Source organism: Pelodiscus sinensis, chromosome 8, assembly GCF_049634645.1.
Source record: "Pelodiscus sinensis isolate JC-2024 chromosome 8, ASM4963464v1, whole genome shotgun sequence".
NCBI lineage: Eukaryota > Metazoa > Chordata > Testudines > Trionychidae > Pelodiscus > Pelodiscus sinensis.
Window position 1 is genome coordinate 1132319 of NC_134718.1, and position 21897 is coordinate 1154215.

Sequence of the window (21897 nt, forward strand, 5' to 3'; positions counted from 1 at the left end):
TTTGGTAACTGATTTCATGAATCACTGTGTTCGGTGCATTCTTAAGGCCAAAACCGAGACACCTGCTGCGTCCTTTGGCCACAGACTGTCCCAAAGCAGCCCAGGTTTCTTTGGCATGGCTGGCTGCTCCCACCGTGCTCATTGCTCATGTTCTAGGAGCCCCGTCTGCAGAGGTGCGGAGGTTTTATGGATCATTAAATCCACCAGGCAACGTGGGTGCTCAGCACCTCTGAAAATTAGGCCTTAAATGTTTCAAACCCGATTGCCCCCCTGAAAACTGCACCGTGGGGGTCTCCACATGCTGCCCTCGGCCTGCTTAGGGGGCTGTTTGCCTGCCACATGGGAGCTGTTAGGAGGGAGCGGGATCTGGCTGGTCCCTTCCCTCAAGTCATGGAGGTAACTGGCATGAGCTACAGAGAGCCCCGGGCGAAGGGCCCAGCCCGCACGCAGGAATTCTAAAGGCAGCTTCTGCTCCCACTGGGCTGTCCCCGGTATCACGTGGGCCCCGAGCGATTTCTTCTCTTCCTGCCGACCCGGCGGTGGTCTGGCAGGCAGTAGCTCTCCTCCCCGCCAGGCACTACGTTTCTGGGAATGAAGTCAGGCCCTGCCATGCCAGTGTGAATCTGGAACCGCACTGCGCTGGCCCTGGGGTAACGGCAGAGGCTGGCCCCAGGAGAATGAAGTGGGGGGCTGGCGGCGCAGGAGGCTGGGGGTGCTAGCGGTGTCTGAGATCTGGCTCTGGCCCCAGGAGAATGAAGTGGGGGGCTAGCGGTGTCTGAGATCTGGCTCTGGCCCCAGGAGAATGAAGTGGGGGGCTGGCGGCGCAGGAGGCTGGGGGTGCTAGCGGTGTCTGAGATCTGGCTCTGGCCCCAGGAGAATGAAGTGGGGGGCTGGCGGTGTCTGAGATCTGGCTCTGGCCCCAGGAGAATGAAGTGGGGGGCTGGCGGCGTCTGAGATCTGGCTCTGGCCCCAGGAGAACGAAGTGGGGGGCTGGCGGCGCAGGAGGCTGGGGGTGCTAGCGGTGTCTGAGATCTGGCTCTGGCCCCAGGAGAATGAAGTGGGGGGCTGGCGGCGTCTGAGATCGGGCTCTGGCCCCAGGAGAATGAAGTGGGGGGTTGGCGGCGTCTGAGATCGGGCTCTGGCCCCAGGAGAATGAAGTGGGGGGCTGGCGGTGTCTGAGATCTGGCTCTGGCCCCAGGAGAATGAAGTGGGGGGCTGGCGGCGCAGGAGGCTGGGGGGGCTGGCGGCGTCTGAGATCGGGCTCTGGCCCCAGGAGAATGAAGCGGGGGGCTGGCGGCGCAGGAGGCTGGGGGGGCTGGCGGTGTCTGAGATCGGGCTCTGGCCCCAGGAGAATGAAGCGGGGGGCTGGCGGCGCAGGAGGCTGGGGGGGCTGGCGGCGTCTGAGATCGGGCTCTGGCCCCAGGAGAATGAAGCGGGGGGCTGGCGGCGCAGGAGGCTGGGGGGGCTGGCGGCGTCTGAGATCGGGCTCTGGCCCCAGGAGAATGAAGCGGGGGGCTGGCGGCGCAGGAGGCTGGGGGGGCTGGCGGTGTCTGAGATCTGGCTCTGGCCCCAGGAGAATGAAGCGGGGGGCTGGCGGCGCAGGAGGCTGGGGGGGCTGGCGGTGTCTGAGATCTGGCTCTGGCCCCAGGAGAATGAAGCGGGGGGCTGGCGGCGCAGGAGGCTGGGGGGGCTGGCGGTGTCTGAGATCTGGCTCTGGCCCCAGGAGAATGAAGCGGGGGGTTGGCGGCGTCTGAGATCGGGCTCTGGCCCCAGGAGAATGAAGTGGGGGGTTGGCGGCGTCTGAGATCGGGCTCTGGCCCCAGGAGAATGAAGTGGGGGGCTGGCGGTGTCTGAGATCTGGCTCTGGCCCCAGGAGAATGAAGTGGGGGGCTGGCGGTGTCTGAGATCTGGCTCTGGCCCCAGGAGAATGAAGTGGGGGGCTGGCGGTGTCTGAGATCTGGCTCTGGCCCCAGGAGAATGAAGCGGGGGGCTGGCGGCGCAGGAGGCTGGGGGGGCTGGCGGCGTCTGAGATCTGGCTCTGGCCCCAGGAGAATGAAGCGGGGGGCTGGCGGCGCAGGAGGCTGGGGGGGCTGGCGGCGTCTGAGATCGGGCTCTGGCCCCAGGAGAATGAAGCGGGGGGCTGGCGGCGCAGGAGGCTGGGGGGGCTGGCGGTGTCTGAGATCTGGCTCTGGCCCCAGGAGAATGAAGCGGGGGGCTGGCGGCGCAGGAGGCTGGGGGGGCTGGCGGTGTCTGAGATCTGGCTCTGGCCCCAGGAGAATGAAGCGGGGGGCTGGCGGCGCAGGAGGCTGGGGGGGCTGGCGGTGTCTGAGATCTGGCTCTGGCCCCAGGAGAATGAAGCGGGGGGCTGGCGGCGCAGGAGGCTGGGGGGGCTGGCGGCGTCTGAGATCTGGCTCTGGCCGGGGCTGGCCCCCTCTGTGGCGGAGGGCAAGCCCTGCGCTGGCCCTGGCTGTGCAAGGGGGATACGGACCCTGCCCTGGACCAGTGGCCTGCCCTGCAGGGGGGGCGGGCTGGGGGCTTGAGGACCCTGCTGTGCACACCACTCAGAGAGGGGTGCCATGGCCCCGCCCCTGGGGCTCCCTCCTCAGGAAGCGACTGCACCCCTTCCCTGGGGCGTGGCCACAACCTGGGGGCGTGGCCTCACCATCCTCCCCCATGCCAGGAAAACTCCAATCCCCGGGATCCTTTGCGCCCCCGGCGGCCCCGCCCCGCCCCGCCCGCGCGCGGGCTGTCTGTTGGGCTTTCGAACAGGCCAATGGCAGCCCGCCCATGGCAGTGGGCGGGGCGACGCTCGGTCCGGCCAATCGCTTAGCAGGGCCAGGGGGCCGGAAGGCCAATGGGGAGGCGGGGCGGCAGATATGAGATGGCGGCCGGGAGCCAGGGAGCCGCCGCGCGCCGGGGCGGCAGGTAGGAGCGCGAGCCGCGAGGGCGGGTCGCTGGGGGGGCCCGCGGGGGCTCTCCCCCCCCCCCCCCCCCCCCCCCCCCCCCGCGCGCTCTGCCCTGAGGTAACCCCGCGCGTGCCTCAGTTTCCCTGGGCCGGGCGGGGGCGGCTCCCGGCTCTGTGCGCCCCCCCGCAACGGGAGCCCCTCGGGCCGGGCACCGCCTCCCTGCCCCCTCCCTCTCCTACGGGTCCCGCCTTCCGGGCTGCGTCTACACTCGCGGGTAATATGCAAATGAGGCTAAGCGTGGAATATCGCCGAGCCTCATTTGCATACCTAATGAGCCCCCTTTTTTTCAGAAGAGGCTCTTGCCCAAGAAGCGTCCACACGGCCCCTTCTCGCACGAGGCCCCTTCTCGCACGAGGCCCCTTCTCGCACGAGGCCGCTCTCCCTGACGAGTCCTAGGTGTGACGGCCTCCGAGCGGGGCCTCGTGCGAGAAGGGGCCCTGTGGACGCTTCTTGGGCAAGAGCCTCTTCTGAAAAAAGGGGGCTCATTAGGTATGCAAATGAGGCTCGGCGATATTCCATGCTTAGCCTCATTTGCATATTACCCACACAAGAAGCCGCGAGTGTAGACGTAGCTCAGATGTGGCCTCCCTGGTGCTGAATAAAGGGGGATCATCACGTGGGCGCGATCTTGTGCAAAAGCAACCCCGTGGTGCAAAAACATGCTGCCGTTCTACACTGGCGGGGCGTTCTTGTCAGTGTTCTTGCACGTTCTAATGTGTGATCAGGGCTTCTTGCACCAGAACTCTGATGCTCCAGCTCGGGGATAAGCCCATTTGCACAACTGTTCTTGCGCAAGGGGCCAGTGTAGACAGTCAACATGAATTTCTTGCCCAAGAAAGCCCTTTGGTTAAGATGGCCATCGGAGCTTTCTGGCGCAAGAGAGTGTCTACACTGGCATGGATGCTCTCTCACAAAAGCACATCTCTTGCGCAAGGGCACATGCCCGTGTAGACGCTCTCTTCTGGAAGAGTTTTTGCACAAGAACTCTTCCGCAAAAGAGTGCTTGCGCAAAATCATTCCAGTGTCGATGTAGCCATGGCTATGCTCCTTCTAATGCACCCCACTATGCTGTCAGCCTGCTTCTCGTGCACTGCAATCCTCAGGCCCTTTTCTGCCGAACTGCTCCCTAGCCAGTCAGCCCTCATCCTATGGCAGGGCTTGGAATTGTTCTGTTCCAAGTGCAGGACTCTGCCCTCTTCCTTGTTGAATCTCATCAGAGTGTGGTGGTGGATTCCCCCCCCCCCCCCCATCCTCTAGTTTGTCTAGTTCACTTGGATTCCATCCCTGCCCTTCCACAAATCTACCTCTTCCCCCAGCTTAGTGTCATCCGCAAACTTGCTGAGGGTGCAATCCATCCCCTCGGCCAGGTCATTAATAAAGATGTTGAACAAAACCAGCCCTAGAACCGATTGTGACGTAGTGGGGGTACTTGCTGGGCTGTGGTGACCTCTGCTGTCTGGAGCAAGACCCAGCAGGGAAAACCTCATTATGCAAAGGTAACGCCAAACCTGTTGAACCAGACACCCCCCATGGAGAGGAACAAAGGAAGGTGGATGCTGCCCTGGCTGGGGGGCAGGGCTGGAAGAGGGGGGGTTAGTTGCTGTCTGGGAGCATGGAGGAGACAGCCTAGGGAGAGGGGCTGGAGTTTAGGGGCCCAGTCTCCCCCATCTCAAGGGGGCCTGAGGCATCCTAGCCCAGCTCTGTGACCAGATTACATCTGTGCTGTGCTGTATCCTGGAGAGGCAATAAACTTCCTCTATTCCACTGGCTGGTGCAGTCTGTTTGTGCCATTTCGGGGTGCAGGAGAAGGGGGACCCCCAACGCGCAGTCACACCGATCCTTGGGGCACTCCGCTAGAAACCCACCGCCAACCTGACATCAAGCCATTGATCGCTACCCGTTGGGCCCGACAGTCTAGCCAGCTTTCTATCTGCCTTACAGTCCATTTATCCAATCCATACTCCCTTAACTTGCTGGCAAGAATTCTGTGGGAGACCGTATCAAAAGCTTTGCAAAGTCAAGGTCTATCACATCCACTGACATTCCCGCGTCCACAGAGCCAGTTTACCTCATCATAGAAGCTAATCAGATTGGACAGGCAGGACTTGCCCGTGGTGAATCCATGTTGACTATTCCTGATCACTTTCCCCTCTTCCAAATGCTTCAAAATGGATTCCTTGAGGATCCCCTCCATGATTTTTCTGGGGACTGAAGTAAGGCTGACTGGTCAGTAGTTCCCTGGATTGTCCTTCTTCCCTTTTTAAAGATGAGCACTACATTTGCCTTTTTCCAGTCATCCGGGATCTCTCCTGATCTCCATGAGTTTTCAAAGATAACAGCCAAAGGCTCTGCAGTGACAGAGCCTGTAACTAGCCTGTGAGGGGTGTGTGATCAGGTGACCCCTTTTCCCTGGGAAATTGTGCAAAGGAGGTGGCAGGGCTGTGACCTGTTGCTGGGTGGGTGAGTGGGTCTCTATTGGCTTAGCTTACAGGGAGGGAGCCGTTGGCTCTGGGCCCTCTCCCCAGATGGGTTTCACTGGCTCTTGGTTCCCCTGCTTCAAGCCTGCTCTACACTGTGTCCCTGAGAACTAACCCTTCTGCTCTCCTTGTAGGCTGAGTCTCACCTCTGACGGTGGATGGGGGTGTAGGGCCTGGTGACTCCCCCACCTCCGTGACACTGCAGAAAACAAACCCCCTCTGCCCCAAAGAGCTTAGTCTTAGCGTATGCAGTGGGGAAAACAAGTGGCCCTGAAATGGCTCTCTGGTGTACTAAGTCACACTGAAGTCCAGCAGGTCTTGGTGATGTGGCGCGTCTGGATGCCATTGCTCCATTCTGGCCATACCTGGGGGCCGGCCTCTTCTCCATCCTTAGCAAGTAGCCCTGCATTTTTTTCAGCAGGTCCAGGCAGCTTTCCCTTGGCTACTTTAGAACTTACACTTATTTTGTTCCTTCTGCCGCCTCTGGCTTCTGGAGATCCATCTCTTTGCCTGCGCTGCTCCCGTTCAGTTGCTTACAGGCATAGCCAGCAAGCGCAAATCCTTGTTAAATTGCAGGCCGGAGTCAAACTCTTATTAAATCACTCTGCACCAAACTGTTCCCAATGCACCTTCTCCCTTCCTTACTGCACTGTGTTCTCCACAGTCCAAGCTGTTGGGAGGGGGGCGGTGTAGCTGGGGGAATGATGGCACTTATAGCAGACGTGCTTGCCCCACTGTTCATTTCAAAAGCTTGCAGTCTGGCTGGATCCTCTGCCGGCTGCAGCTTTTGTCAAGATTACATTGCTTTATTATCTGCACTTGGCAAGAAGGCTGCCTCTTTCTCTTTCCAATGCAGAGACCTCACCCCAATAATCCTGTCTCACCTCCTGCTTGGAGTAGATCAATGTGCACTACATGGGGGCATCCTCCTCCAGCCATTCAGAAACAGCAGCTAGTGCAGCATGAGGCACGCCACTTACTAAGAGCATGGCAGAGATATAATTAACTTCTCTTGGGAGCTGGCTGGAGGCAAAGGGATTTGCTTTTGACTTCCCAGCAAGATCTTCCCTCTCTCCCTTGTAATGACTTGGCAGCTGTGTCGCAATTGATCTGAGTCAGGAAGTTATTTGACTGATGCTGCAGTCAAATAACCAAACAGAATGTAAAGAATCATTAAAAAGGAGATAGAAAGTAAGACAGTGATTATCTTATTGCCTCTGTATAAATCCATGGTTCTCCCACAGCTTGAATACCATGTGCAGATGTACCTCATCTCAAAAAGATCTTAGCATTGAAAACTCAGAAAAGGGCAACAAAAATGATGAGAGGTTTGGAACGGCTGCCATCTGAAGAGAGATTAAAAAGAATGGGACTTTCTCCATACCACTCGTGATTTCATTTTATGAGAGGTCTGTGAAAGCGAATAAAGAAAATTTATTTACTTGTTCCCGTAAGAACTAGGAGTCACCAAATGAAATGAATAGGCAACAGGTTTAAAACAAACCAAAGGAAGTTTTTCTTCATGCAGTGCATAGTCAGCCTGTGGAACTTCTTGCCGGAAGATGTTGAAGACCAGGACTTTAACAGGGTTAAAAAAGGGCCTAACCTTCATGAATCTATCTAGCTCTATCAATGGCTATTAGCCAGGATGGGTAGGGATGGTGTCTCTAGCCTTTGTCAGTGGCTGGGAATGGGCAACAGGGGAGAGATCACTTGATGAATCCTCTGGGGTACCTGGCACTGGCTGCTGAGTTATGCATATTCATAAGTACATTGTCATAAAGTATGGAGGGACGGCCCCATGACACCTTCCCACTGAGATCACTGCTAGAGGATTGGATGGTGTCCAGTGCAGAGGCAGTGTGTTCAAGAAGTCTGGTTTTGGTTAAACAATCACCCAGTATCCTCAAATCTTGTGATGTCATTCATTGGAATTTTTTCCAAAGCTCTGGGTTCCTGTCCCCCAGGTGCCTGAACTTTTTAAAAGTGTAGCAATTAGAAACGTTACAAATTGTGTAATGGGGTATCTGTGTAACGGCTAAAAATTACAGCTGTCTCTCCAGCCTCCCCCGTGGGAACAGCCTGCCTGCTGCTGTGTTCCTAGCAGGGTAGAACAGGAGCACTCCAATAATTTACCCTTTGTTTGTTCCCTGGAGGGTGCATTTCACTCAGCTGTCAGGCACTTCCCCTACCTTTGAAAGGGGAGGGGCACATGCCTGCCAGGCAGCAGAGACCACAACACACTGAGCACAGCCATCAGGGCAGACACGGTGGGATACTGGTGGAAGCCAGTTCTCTTGACAAAACAGAGTCCACAGTGGCTCTTTGTCAACAATAAAAGGAGGAGAAAAGACACAAGTCTCTTGTGAGGACGTGGGTGAAGAATCCAGTGCAGTTTCCTATTTAGTATTTTCTGCATCTCACTCAGCCCTTGGTGTCCTCACTGTTTCCCGCATTAGCCTCTTGTTTTCTTTGTTCTAAATGTTTCTGGTCTATTACTACTTCTGGAGTCTTTCTTCCATTTTCTGCCTTATTGGTCCATGAGTGTTAACCCTTATAATGCTGGATGCTAGGGCGCTCCCATGTGCAGTGGCTCTGATGGAATGGAGCCTAGGAGGTGCACAGCAGAGCACTGAAGATGCACTTTTCTGCATCTGCCGTGTACATCGGGTGGCACTCACATGGCTAACTTCCTTCTGGCCCTCCGGCATCTGCATTTGGACCACTCTCCCAGCCTGTGCTCTGTCTCCAGCACTACCCGCGAGGGGGCTCTACTCTGCTTTCTGTCGCTCTGAATTCCTGATTTACCTCTGGCTGATCTCCTCTGACTTTGCATTGCCGTCCCAATTCACAATCTCAGATTTTGCCCTGATATGACAGACTTAATGCTCCATTAAGTCTGGCATATCTCCCGTAATGGCAATGCTCAGTTGCACAACATTTTCCATTCACCTCCATACTAAATTATCCCATTGGTCTGCTTCCCAGACATTCTTTCCACGTACTCAGTAGGGGTCTGTCTACACTAGCCCCCTAGTTCGAACTAGGGTGGTAATGTAGGCAACCGGAGTTGCAAATGAAGCCCGGGATTTGAATTTCCCGGGCTTCATTTGCATAAAGCCGGGCGCCGCCATTTTTAAATGTCCGCTAGTGCGGCTACACGCGGCACGGACTAGGTAGTTCGGACTAGGCTTCCGTTACTCCTCGTGAAACTAGCGGACATTTAAAGCTGGTTTTGGTCCGTCTCTGGTGCTGCTCTTCAAAGACATCCAGAGGATTGACTTGGGCTACGTAAGGGAGCAGCTCATCCCGCATGTTTGTGACCTGATCACAGCTGCACTCCACAGCAGTAGTGGATCTTACCCCTAGAGTTAGACTTGTGCAAAGCTCCCAGGCGCACAGCCTGTCTCTGATCCTGGGACTCACTCCCAGGAGGGGCTAGGTTCCCTGGGAAGCTTCTGAGCAAAAGGTAGAGCCCCCACTGTGTCCGAGCTTTCTCCCTAATAACAAAACTACCCCCCAACCTAACATTAGCCCCAGGCTTTAATTATGGGGAGGCAGGGTGCAGGAAGGGAGAACAAGCTAGTCATTCCTGTATTGTGTATTTTGAGCTGTCACGCACTCCGATACCATGGTGATGAGTGGTCTCTAAAAGCAGAGATGAAAGAAATCCTAATTACAAACAAGGCAGAAAATGGAAATAACGTATGTGAGCAAATGCCGGTCTCCCCTTTGCTGCTGCTCTGTGTAGGTGGGGCACGTCCACTCTCCCTGTTTACCCTGGGCAGAGCAGGCAGGAGCATTGGCCTTTGTCTGAAGGTTGCGGCTCTGCCGATGAACAGGATTATTGTGTGCAGTGCCTGGGGGGGCTTTAATTCTGTGCACAAACGGGGCCTGCTTTCCATTTCCATTTTGATTAGTAGTAATCATACATAGACATCTCTGTGTGCGAGGAAGGGTCGCTAAGAGTGACCTTTATGAATTAAACGGCCCGCTGAAGTGGAGGAACAGGAGATTGGAGGCTGTGTCCAGCTGTGGCCATCAGATGACAGGAATCCAGGAGATATGGAATGGGGAACATGGTGGGAGGACTGCAGCTGAGCTCATAGTAAGGGTAGGCCGGGGTGGGGGCCAGGGAAGGGCCCCCTATCCTCCAGCAGTGGCAGCTCTGGGGCAGTTCCTGGTTGGACACTGGCTGGGAGAGAGGCCCCTCTCCCAGGGCAGAGGGGCCTGCCCCATTCCTGCACGGAGCTGCCACGGTAACTCCACTGCAGCAGCTTCGTGCTGGGACTGGTTGGTGTGGTAAGAGGAGGGCCTGAGACACAAGGCCTGGTGGGAGGCCTGAGGCCAAAGTACAAGTGGTCAGGACTCGGCTAATGGAAAGCAAAGCTGAGCAGCGAGTGCGAGGCAGGCCCTGTTCCCGCATTCTGGCCGGAGGGGCGATGCTGCGGATACACACCTGCCTAAGGAGTACGGTGTGTCAGAGGGCACCTGATCCATCAGGCACGATGTGCAAATTGTTTCTGTGGGGTCCTTGTCTGGACGGGGGTGCAGTGGAAAGTCCTGCTGCTGACTGAGCTGGACGTTATCGGGGCACATGTGGGGCACTCTGGTAACTTCTGTGCTATGTTTGCGGCCTTGGTCCTTGGGGGATGCTGTGGTGGGTGGGGCGCTCGTGGAGTCTGCTGGGGTGTGTACAGAGGGAGCACAAGCACACAGCTGCACCGTTATCCACCTCTGTCAGGACACTGCATCTGACTTCTGACCCCAGCAGGGAGAGACGCTCCTGCTCCAGTCGCAGCGGCTCCGTGCTGGGGCTGGCAGGCAGAGGCGACGTTCTGTTTTTCTACCCTGAGCCACTGCACGGGGCTTGTTAGGCAGCTGAGCAGCCACCTGGCTGCTCAACTCAGAGGGGACTTAGCTGCACGCCTCCTTGCCCCAGACTGCGCGCTTTGGACAAGAAGGAGGTAGGAAGTGGCCCAGGCAAGGCAGTCTGGAGGTGCCCTGGACGTCAGAGCTTTGAGAGCCCTCCCTGGGCTGGAGCCCAGTGGAACAGGGTGTGACGTAGTGGGGGTACCTGGCTGGTTTCTATGCTGCTGGCTCTGGGGGAACCCCCACTGGCTGCCGTGGGTACCACGACCCAGCAAAACAGGATGAGTCACTATGCAAACCAGTGGCCAGACACCCCCCATGGAGAGGAACAAAGGAAGGTGGAATGCTGCCTTGGCTGGGGGGCAGGGCTGGAAGTTGGTGAGTTGGTTGCTGGCTGTCGGAGGGCATGGAGGAGAGCCTAGGAGAAGGGGCTGGAGTTTAGGGGCCCAGTCTCCCCCATCTCAAGGGGGCCTGAGGCATCCTAGCCCAGTTCCTGTGACCAGATTACATCTGTGCTGCGCTGTGCTGGAGGAGCAATAAACCACCCTCAATTCCACTGGCTGGTGCAGTCTGTTTGTGCCATTTCGGGGTGCAGGAGACGGGGAACCCCCAACGCGCCGTCACACAGGGGACCTGGGTTCTCGTACCAACCCCCATGGTTCAAGTGGCCTAGCCCTGTGATCACTAGCAAGATGTCACGGAGTGTCGAGGCTCCCCGGGCCCTGCACCCCCAGCCGCAGTGAGATGTGCCTCAGCCAGCAAGTAGAACAGAAGTTTATTGGGTTACAGGGACACAGGGCAGGACGATGGGAAGACAGGAGCCAGGAGCAGGCAGTGTTGTTCCTCTCGGGGAGAAGGGGTCCCGGCCCTACTCCCCCCTTCCTGCCCAAAGCCCTTTTCCTCCTTCTAGCCCAGCCGAGATGAACCCATCCCCCAGGCCCTACCGCCCAGCCTGGTGTCAGCCCCGCCTGCCCTTTGTCCTCCTTCCAGACCCAGGTGTTACCTGCTGTCACCGGGTCCTCAGGCCTGAGAGACTGAACGTACTTCCCCAGTGAGTCACACCCAGCTCCCCCCCCCTCGTGCAGGTAGTGCTGCAGTGCCCGGAGGAAACTGAGGTGTGCACACACAATACAGCAAACCGTACATGTAACAACAGAGTGAACACAGAACTACAACAGTGGGCCACACCCCTACTACTTCACACACGGCTCCCCACAAGGGCAAGCTAGGACACATGCCAAAAGCCTGACTAGCCAGCATGAAAGCTGGTACCAGGGAGGGTCTCCCAGCAAAGGCCAAGGGTATGGCTTCAGCACGACTGAGGGAGGTGGTGGCAGTTCTGGAATCGCTACAAGATGGAATTGTGCTTCAGTCCAGACGCGGGACCCGGTGACCTGGTTTCACTGTAGTAGAGATGGAAAAGCTGGGGCCCATGCTGGAGGTTCCTGTTAGATTGCCTAAGCCCGAGATGTCCCTAATTCAGAGTTCTCGTTCAGTGCCGATGGATTATTTCCTATGCCGTTGGGATATGATGTAATCCATTTGTCCAGCTTTTCTTTTCTGTTTTGTCTCTGCATGACGGCTGATGTCCAGTGCGTGCTGCAGGGGCCCTTCAGGCCCACAATGCGCCTTTGTGCTGTGTAGCATGCGTGGAATTTGCATAGGCTGTGCTGGGGCAGGCGGGTGTCTTTGTTTTTGAAAACAAGGAGCAAGTTCTTTTCTCAGTGTCTTTGCTTCCCAATGCCTCTCCAAAAGCTGTCGACATTCATGTAAGATTGGATTTTCTTTCTATTTTTGCATTAGGGATTACTGAAGTAATGAAATCGTAGCCTGGGTAATATGCATAGTGGTCATGTTGGTTGGCTTTGGTCTGGAGAGTTACTGAACCTCTGCATCTGTAGATCTAGATCCATAATTATCAATGGTGAGAGCTGGGAATTTGTGCTGCTTGAAGTAGCTGCTAAAATATTTGCATATCTACTCTGTGGGGAACACACTGCTGGGGAGTGAGCAACAGAGCCAGGATCGCTGCAGGCAGGTGGCCGGGGCTAATATGAAACCTTCTTTCAAGACGGGTTCTGTGACCATCCTGCAGGTGGTCTGCGGGCTCAGGACATGCCCCCTCCCTGCAGCAAGGAGCCTGTGTGGGTGCTCCAGCCCTGCAGCCCTGCAGGAGGTTGGAGCACCAGTGCCGACTTCCTGCTGTGGGTGGAGGTGGGGGGTTCGTGGGCCATATCCGGCTTGTGGGGAGAGGACATAGTTACCCAATCCCCCCCCCCTCCAGTTCAGGTAACAGCAATTCAGGAAACTGCTCACCTGGAGGTTTTCCCCGCTGCTCCCATTGGCCAGAATCACAGCCAGTGGGAGCAGCGGGGGTGGTTCCTGGGAGCCGTGGGAGGCACGAAGCCAGGTAAGCACCCCCTTCGGAGACCCTGCATTGCCACCTTGCTCCTGCACCCTACCTCCCACCCAGACCCCTCAGCCTGCTCCTGCACCCTACCTCCCACCCAGACCCCTCAGCCTGCTCCTGCACCTCCACCCCTTCCTGCACCCTACCTCCCACCCAGACCCCTCAGCCTGCTCCTGCACCCTACCTCCCACCCAGACCCCTCAGCCTGCTCCTGCACCCTACCTCCCACCCAGACCCCTCAGCCTGCTCCTGCACCCTACCTCCCACCCAGACCCCCTCAGCCTGCTCCTGCACCCTACCTCCCACCCAGACCCCTCAGCCTGCTCCTGCACCCTACCTCCCACCCAGACCCCCTCAGCCTGCTCCTGCACCCTACCTCCCACCCAGACCCCTCAGCCTGCTCCTGCACCCTACCTCCCACCCAGACCCCCTCAGCCTGCTCCTGCACCCTACCTCCCACCCAGACCCCTCAGCCTGCTCCTGCACCCTACCTCCCACCCAGACCCCCTCAGCCTGCTCCTGCACCCTACCTCCCACCCAGACCCCCTCAGCCTGCTCCTGCACCCTACCTCCCACCCAGACCCCTCATCCTGCTCCTGCACCTCCACCCCTTCCTGCACCCTACCTCCCACCCAGACCCCTCAGCCTGCTCCTGCACCTCCACCCCTTCCTGCACCCTACCTCCCACCCAGACCCCCTCAGCCTGCTGCTGCACCTCCACCCCTTCCTGCACCCTACCTCCCACCCAGACCCCCTCAGCCTGCTCCTGCACCTCCACCCCTTCCTGCACCCTACCTCCCACCCAGACCCCCTCAGCCTGCTCCTGCACCTCCACCCCTTCCTGCACCCTACCTCCCACCCAGACCCCCTCAGCCTGCTGCTGCACCTCCACCCCTTCCTGCACCCTACCTCCCACCCAGACCCCTCAGCCTGCTGCTGCACCTCCACCCCTTCCTGCACCCTACCTCCCACCCAGACCCCCTCAGCCTGCTCCTGCACCTCCACCCCTTCCTGCACCCTACCTCCCACCCAGACCCCCTCAGCCTGCTGCTGCACCTCCACCCCTTCCTGCACCCTACCTCCCACCCAGACCCCTCAGCCTGCTGCTGCACCTCCACCCCTTCCTGCACCCTACCTCCCACCCAGACCCCCTCAGCCTGCTCCTGCACCTCCACCCCTTCCTGCACCCTACCTCCCACCCAGACCCCTCAGCCTGCTCCTGCACCTCCACCCCTTCCTGCACCCTACCTCCCACCCAGACCCCTCAGCCTGCTCCTGCACCTCCACCCCTTCCTGCACCCTACCTCCCACCCAGACCCCCTCAGCCTGCTCCTGCACCTCCACCCCTTCCTGCACCCTACCTCCCACCCAGACCCCCTCAGCCTGCTGCTGCACCTCCACCCCTTCCTGCACCCTACCTCCCACCCAGACCCCTCAGCCTGCTGCTGCACCTCCACCCCTTCCTGCACCCTACCTCCCACCCAGACCCCCTCAGCCTGCTCCTGCACCTCCACCCCTTCCTGCACCCTACCTCCCACCCAGACCCCTCAGCCTGCTCCTGCACCTCCACCCCTTCCTGCACCCATTTTGGCATCAAGGGTGTCTGGTGGGTGGTTTGCAGGAAGGTTTGTGCTGAGTGAGGTGGGCCGCAGGCCAAAATGTTTGAGACTTACTGACTTAAGAATGGCCATACTTGGTCAGATCAGTGGTCCAGCTAGTGGTCTGACAGTGGCTAGGTCCAGATGCTTCAGAGGGAATGAACATACAGGACATTGAGTGATCCATCCTCTGTCATCCAGCTTCTGGCAGTCCGAGGGTTAGAGACACCCAGAGCACAGGTTGCCCGCAACCATACTGGCTAATAGCCACTGCTCTATCCTCCATGAACATATCTAATTCTTTTTGATCCCACTTATCCTTTTGGACTGCAGCATCCCTTGGCAATGCGTTCTGTGGGTTGTCTGTTGTGTGAAGAAGTACTTAGGTTTGTTTTTAAACTAGGGATGTTAAATATCAGTTAATTGAATAGTCAATTAACCAATAAGAATTCATGAGGTTACTCGACTATTCTATAGTACCCGGGGGTGGGTTGGTAGCCAGTGCACTCCGACCCCACTCCTGAGAAGCTCCTTGCCACTCCATGCTGCTGCGTCTGTACCAGAGGCAGCAGCGTGGGGTGCCAGGCGGGAGCTGGTCTGCAAGGGGAGCCAGTTTGAAAACCAGCTCCCCTCATGGACTGGCTGCCTGTCACCCTGCGCTGCTGCCTCTGATACAGAGACAGCTGCGCAGGGTGGCAGCAGCCCCTGTCGTGGGGAGGCTGAGCTCCCAGGCCTGGTGCGAGCCAGAACTGAGCTAGGCTGCTCGCCTGGCTCCTAATACACTTTAAATGCAGAGCTGCGCAGGGGTAGGTCCCAGAGCCAGGCTGTTGGCCAGCCTACTAAAAAATGTACTGGCAAGGGTTAGGGGGACTGTGTGTAGTCTATAGCATTAACCTATAAGCTTTTGCTTATTGGTTAATTGACTACACCATATTATGTCCCTATTTTAAACCTGTTGTCTATGAATTGCATTCGGTGATCCCCAGTTCTTGTGGATTGTGAAGGGGTAAATGACACTTTTTTCCATCATTCATAATTGTATTAGACCTCTCATGTCTCCCCCAGACATCTCTTTTCCAAACTGAACAGACCCAATGTTTTCAACCTCTCCTCTTGTGGAAACTGTTTCATACCCTGATGAATTTTGTTGCCCTTCTCTGTACTCTTTCCAGTTCTAATATCTTTTTGGAGATGGGGCCAGCAAAGCTGCATGCTGTGTTCAAGGTGTGGGAGTGCCATAGATTTGTATAGAGGCAGTTGCTATCTTATTTCTCCTTTTCCTAATGGTTCCTGACACGTAGATTGTTTTGATTGCTGCTGCCCATTGAGCAGACATTTTTCGGAGACCTATCCAGGGTGACTCCAAGATCTCTTGCTTAAGAGGAAACAGCTAATGTGGACCCTGCCATTTTGTATGTAATTGGGAATTCATGGTTTTCAGTGTACAGTACTTTGTATGGATCAGCTTCGAATTTCCTCTGTTTGCTGCCTCCTCACCAAGATTGTGAGATCCCTGGTAACTCTTCGCAGGCAGCAAGAGGTTTGTGTTGTGCCAAAATGCATCGTTGTGGATTTCAGGACAGAGCTCTGGGAAGGGGGGGGGGGTGGTTTTAACCCTGTGTACAGAGTATGGGAGATCAGTCAGCAGCCGTGTTTGCCAGTTGGTGCTGAATTGCTCCATCTTGGCCTGAAGTCCATAGTGCAACAAATGTCTGGGAAATCCCTCTGGTGGGGGGGGGGGTGCAGAGGCAGGGCAGAGCCCTGGGGGTGGGAAGTAGAGTAAGCGAGGGGGCCCTGAGGCCAAGGCTGCGCTCTTGCTGGACCAGGGGCCGGGCTGGGATTGCCTCCCCTGTCCCATCCCCCGTGATGCTGCCTCTGATAGAAGCAGCAGTGGGACTTGGGGGAGAGGAGGCAGGCGGCACTGGACCGCCTTGTAAGCTGGCTGTCCCCAGCACTGGCTCCTGCCTCCCCCTTACTGCCTCTGATACTGAGGCAGCAAAGGAGGGGGACATGCAGGTAGTTGAGAAGATTAACGGATACGCCCAGGCTTCTTGGAGAATGGTATGAATGCTGTACTCACCGACTTGTAAACATCCCTAGTTAGTCCCAAGCCCTCTTGTCTCTTGTTCTGTTCCTGTACCCTAGAAATCACACCACTGTCCTGCTTTTTGGGTCAGAGTCGTTCACATCGTTATTGAGGCTTGCAAAGAACAGAGAAACAACTTAAACCAGTGGTCCTATAGCCCTTGGAGACTAACACAAAGATATAGATAGAACAGGGGACAACAGACTGTAGATTGAGGTTACCCCTCTGTGTTACTAGCGTAGGGTTCTTCTGGGCCTTCCATTAGTTACTATTTTAATTTATTGGTTTACAGCAGAAAAAGTGTTGAACACTCCCAAGCGGGAAGTTCAATGTCAGCACACGTTTGATTCTGTGCTACTAGTCTGACTGTGAAAGCTAGTGGAAAGTCTTGCTATTTGTCTGGCTCCTGACTGTCAGTGGTGTCTGTATACGTTGCAGATGCCCCGTCTTTGCCCAAATGTAGGTCTCCACTAGTCATTTATGTAGGCTGCACCTAACTGAGACCAAAGCCATTCACTTGCAACTGCCCGTGTCTTCGGTGAGAGGTCCGGCTAGTGGAGAATCCAGGCCCAGTGTTTAGTTCTTATTCTTGATCTGAGTACAGTGGGGCCTGTTGTTCCTGTGGCCTCGCTTTGTAGATAAGCCTTTGGAATGCTACAAGGCAGCCTGCAACTCCCATGTGTGGCGCTGCTTTTGTTACCTGCTGTATATTCACTGGCACGAGCGTCTGTTGCTTTGGGCTGTGACTAGAGCAGCGGTGGGCAATACGTTTTGACCAGGGGCCACTTCAGAAATGTTTGGAGTGGCAGGGCCGCCGCGGGCTGGATCAACCACTTGGCGGGCCGGATCTGGCCCAGGGAGGCCCTTTTGCCCACCCCTGGACTGGAGCCTTCGGGTTTGAAGTCTGATCAATGGTTAAAATAGCTACTTTGAGGGCTTAACCCCCTAGCTCTGGGGTTTCTATCCGGAGGCATTCAATGGTGTGAATCTTGCTGGCAAGCTTAGCCAGGGTTGTGAGACTGTGCAGCTTTGTGGCCTTTGCCTTAGGTCAGGCATGTCCAAAGTCCGGCCCGCGGGCCAATTGCGGCCCGTGTTCCGGTTTAATACGGCCCCACAGGTAATTTGGCAATATCTATCTTTTATGGCCCCCAACGAATCCATATGTATTGAGATGAATACATTGTAAAATCTCAGTTAATGTCAGTTGGTCTAAATCAGTTATAAATATATTTGGACACAACATGTATACTTGGTGTTATGTTCCTGTTCATATTTTTTTAACTTAAAAGTTGACAGACAACCTTTATTACCAATAATATGTAATGTACTTTACAATGTTCCTGACATATATTTCAGCTTCCTGGATTTTTTTTTCATCTGGCCTTCAGATATGAAAGGCAGAGTGATTTAACACCTGTTTAGATTTGTCATCCATGTGACGAAATGAAAAGTATGCCGTTTGCAATAAACTTTGCATAAAATAGTTAATTTGCATTTAATTTTAATGGTTCAAAGAATGTCAGGCAAAATGGTCGGCCCTCACGCATGTTCACTTCATCAAATCTGGCCCTCTTTGAAAAAAGTTTGGGCACCCCTGCCTTAGGTACAGTTGAGACTGTTAAAAGCCCAGAAGCCTGCTGTCCCCGCTGTGCTGAAGCCCACGTGCTCAAGCATGGGCCAGGCGATGGTCCTGAGGAGCACAGGCAGCTGCAGGGCCAGTGGGTATCTTTTCCAGAGGGATGTTGCTCAGGAGGTCTGGGATCTGGAGTGGGGGGGGACACGGGAGGGAGGCGCGAATGCTGGAAGGTGTCTTACAACCTGCTTCCCGTTCTTTCCCAGTGACGCCGTCTGCAGGTTTATCACCTGCAACGACTCCTCGTTCCACGGGCAAACCGTCATCTTCAACCCTGACTTCTTTGTGGAGAAGCTGCGGCATGAGAAGCCTGAAGTCTTCACAGAGCTGGTGGTCAGCAACATCACCAGGCTCATCGACCTGCCGGGAGCAGAGCTGGCCCAGCTGATGGGGGAGGAGGACCCCAAGCTGCCGGGTGGCACCGGCTTCTTTCGGTCCCTAATGTCTCTGAAGCGGAAAGGTAGGCCCGATGCTCTGTCGGCCCGTCTCCATAGTGTGGTGTGGGTCCAGACTCCTGCAGCACCACATACCACCCCCCCGCAGGCTCCCAGGGGCCAGGCACATTCCCTGTGCTCTTTGCTGCATCCACCCCTTGTGTCTCCTTGTCTGTTGAGATTGTAAGCTCTGCAGAGCAGCCCTGTCTCTGCAGGCGTATTCCTCCCCTGACACTCAGGCTGCAATCCCAGACTAGGCTCTTCCCCGAAAGGAAAGCGCCAAGCCCAGAAGGTCCGATTTAGGGACGTGAAGGACTATTCGACTATCTGACAGGCAAATGCTTATCGGATAGTCAATAGGCTAGCCAACTAGTTGCTCCCCCCTTTGCTGCCTCTATCAGAAAGAGGAGAGGGTACGTCAAAGCATCAGCGACGCATGGAGACTGGGGCCAGACCCGGGCTCCATGCGGCACTTTTGCCTTTGGGCTGTTGCTACACTTCAAAGGCAGAGGCGCCCTATCGACTAGTCGATGCAAAATGCACCGACTATTTGGTTAGTCTATTACTCGATAGTTAACATCCCTAGTCTCAGTAGCAGTAGGTGAATGCAAGGTAATCCCTCTTGTTCCTCCTTGCGCTGTGGAGTCTGACCGTAGGAGTAGCTGTAGGGAGATGGCTGCATCTGTTCTCATGACTCCCAAAGCGTTCGTCTTTCTTGGAGGAGTTGTCTTATTTCGTAATCAGTTTCCTGTGCCCACTCCTCAAACTCATGAGGAGGCAGCCCCAGTGTGCCAGAGTCAGTACAGACACCTATGGAGCTGCTCCCTACCCTGGAGAGCTGGCAGTCTGAGAACAAGGTCAGTCCTTAACTGGTTGGGTTCTATCAGACTTGGGCAATCAAACTGCAGCCCAGGTGGGACAGGTTTGGACTCTGGGACGCCCTTGGGACTGTCACTCGATGTTCTGAAATCGCATGGAGCGAGTGCCCCTCACTCTGTCCTCCTGGCCCAGACCCTCTGGCCCCCTCCAGGGTCCCAGCCCTCTGCAGTGTATTGCAGACAGAGATCAGGTCGGCTCTTGGAAGGCTCAGCTACAGGGACTTGCCTCGGTACCAGTGTTCCCTGTGAGCTGAGCAGTTGGGCAGCCACCCAGGAGAGATTTAAATGCTGCCCAGCTGATTAGCGGAGCATGTACAACAGGCAGCATGTGTTTCTACTGGTAGTGCACATCTGCACATGCCTCAGTGCAGATCATAAAGTCTGTTCCACACACAAATGGAAAACTTAGAGGGAACAATGCAGAGCCTCAGTGGGACCTGAACCCCAGAAAGGTATATGCAGGGAAAGCTGTTTGCCCTCCATCTCAGGGTAGAGAGAGATGCACAGCTGCTCTGCCCCTCCAGAACAGTTCTGTACACTGGACCTAGTAACAAACAAAAGTGATTCTATGAAGTATAAAAGGGGGGTTTAAGCGATCGTTAGAGCTGGCTGATGGACCAAAGACAGCTCCTAAACAAACAGCACGCGAGCCAAGCTTAATGCACTAGAGACACCAGCTACATGTAATGGCTCACCCTCAGTGGTGTTCTAATAAGCTTCTTTCACAGACTGGAAAGCCTTCCAGTCTGGGCCCAATCCTTCCCCCGCTTTCAGTCTAAGCTATTTCCAGCAGTTTTTGTGGGTGGGGAGAACTGACAATTACCTCGCTCCTCCCCCTTGCATAGGATTTACACAAGGCGGGAGTTCCCCTCCCAGGTACTCATGGAAAAGTTCATGGTTTAAGATGGATTCTAGTGTCGGGTGGCGTGGTCCGTCTCTGCGAGGCCCGTGTCTCCATACTTCCTGGGCTGACCCATGTGCCCACAGGAGGCCAAGCTGCATTGTCTCTGAGAATGGGCCATTCTAGCCTGAAATACCACGAGTGGCCCTCCTTCAGCAAGACTTCATTAAAAACCCAGCTTCTCCAGAGTCCTACCTGGCTCTGCAAAGATGCAACACGCATACCAATGGGCAACCCACAGTCAGTAGATGCTCACTTTGCCAGCGAGATCATCTATAAAGTATTTTGGATGAAGCCTATTCCATTTGCCCTAGTCATGAGCATGTTTTCCTAGAGCGCCCGGAGTGCCCCATCACACCAGGCATCTTGTGTCTGCCACTCGGGTTCTGAGCTTCTGTTCCATTCAGGACTCCCAGAATTGTCCTTGGCTTCGTTTCCCAGGCCGAGCAGGCTTCCACGTTAGCACTGGGGCATTACTAAAGCCTGAGCACAAAAGGCCAGAGGACCAGCTTTGTGGAGAAACAGTAATGCCCAAGCTCACTAGGCCTTTCTACCCTGGCAACACACTCTGGCGGGGGGACCTGTCTCTGCCCGTGGTTCCTGGAATTGGGCACCTAAGCCAGACCAGCCCTTGCTGGCAGAACACTGCCACCCAGAGTGAAAGAGACTCCAGCCCTTTGTAACCTGCCGGGGACTTGGAGCCTGCTCGCTCATGTCCCGGGAGAGTGCCCTCCCAGCTGGCTATTGAGCATTCTGGGCTGGGGTTGTCCTGGAGCTGTTCTGTTTGGTAGAAGTAATTAAATAGTCAGTGGGAGAGAGAGATTCACTCCAGAGCCCAGGGTCAGGCAAATAGCACACGAGGCAATAGTGTAATCAGGTACTTGAAAAGGAGAAACTTCTTGAGGAAGAGGCAATGATCCGTTTTTCCTCAGCAGCGTTATTTTTAGACAGCTTCCTTTTAAACACTTTGCAGAATACTTCAATTCCACGCTATTGCCGCGTGTGCTATTATTTGCCCACACACCTGTATTTTTCAGAGTTGGGTTGTACAAAAGCCTTTCTCCCTTTACTTACTTGGCTTGCTGTAGCCATGGGTGTGCACACCAAGTTCTATAATGACTGATCAATCCGGTTTTCTGCATCCTTTATAAGCAGCACAGCGTAGCACCTTGCTCCCTTCGCCCTCATTCTCTACCGCAAATGTTATGCTTATAAGAAGCACACTGTTGAAGGGGATGAGGCAAAAGCTGCATTTATTAAGAATTAGCAGGTGGGCCCGTCGTTGACTAGGCTGTCATTTTGCATAGATTGCACTTGTAGGAAAGTTCAGGAAATTAAACGTGTCATAGAATGTGTTGTTAATGTGCTTGTAAAAGGGAAGTAAAAGAACAGTTTGGAATTTGTAGGATTTCAACTTCAAACAGGAATCCTGTTATTGAATACTTATCCCATACAGTAAATTTGAATCAGAAACCCATCAAGCTTCCATTACTGTTCCATTATTTTGCATAGTTCTTTGCACTAAAATGACAGTTGAATGGGCGACTTGATTTTAATTTTGTTTGCAAATACTTTTTATGAGCTCTAATCGTAGTGTCATGGCTTTCTTTCCGATGGAAAAACCAAAATAATGATTTAAACC

The 21897-nt window shown here is 55.3% G+C and overlaps 1 protein-coding gene across 3 annotated transcripts in view; it reads left to right on the forward strand.

Moving 5' to 3' along the window:
- ARHGAP19 (Rho GTPase activating protein 19) overlaps positions 1-21897 on the forward strand; it is a 42365-nt gene that overhangs the window by 2267 nt on the left and 18201 nt on the right. The window contains exons 1-2 of one of the 3 annotated variants that reach the window (XM_075934478.1): positions 2784-2925; positions 18249-18502. In XM_075934478.1, the coding sequence (XP_075790593.1) occupies positions 2855-2925; positions 18249-18502 (325 nt within the window). In that variant the 5' untranslated portion in view covers positions 2784-2854. Of the gene's footprint in view, positions 1-2783; positions 2926-11913; positions 12085-18248; positions 18503-21897 lie in introns of those variants that run through there. The other 2 variants (XM_075934479.1, XM_075934477.1) reach the window with 2 other exon arrangements.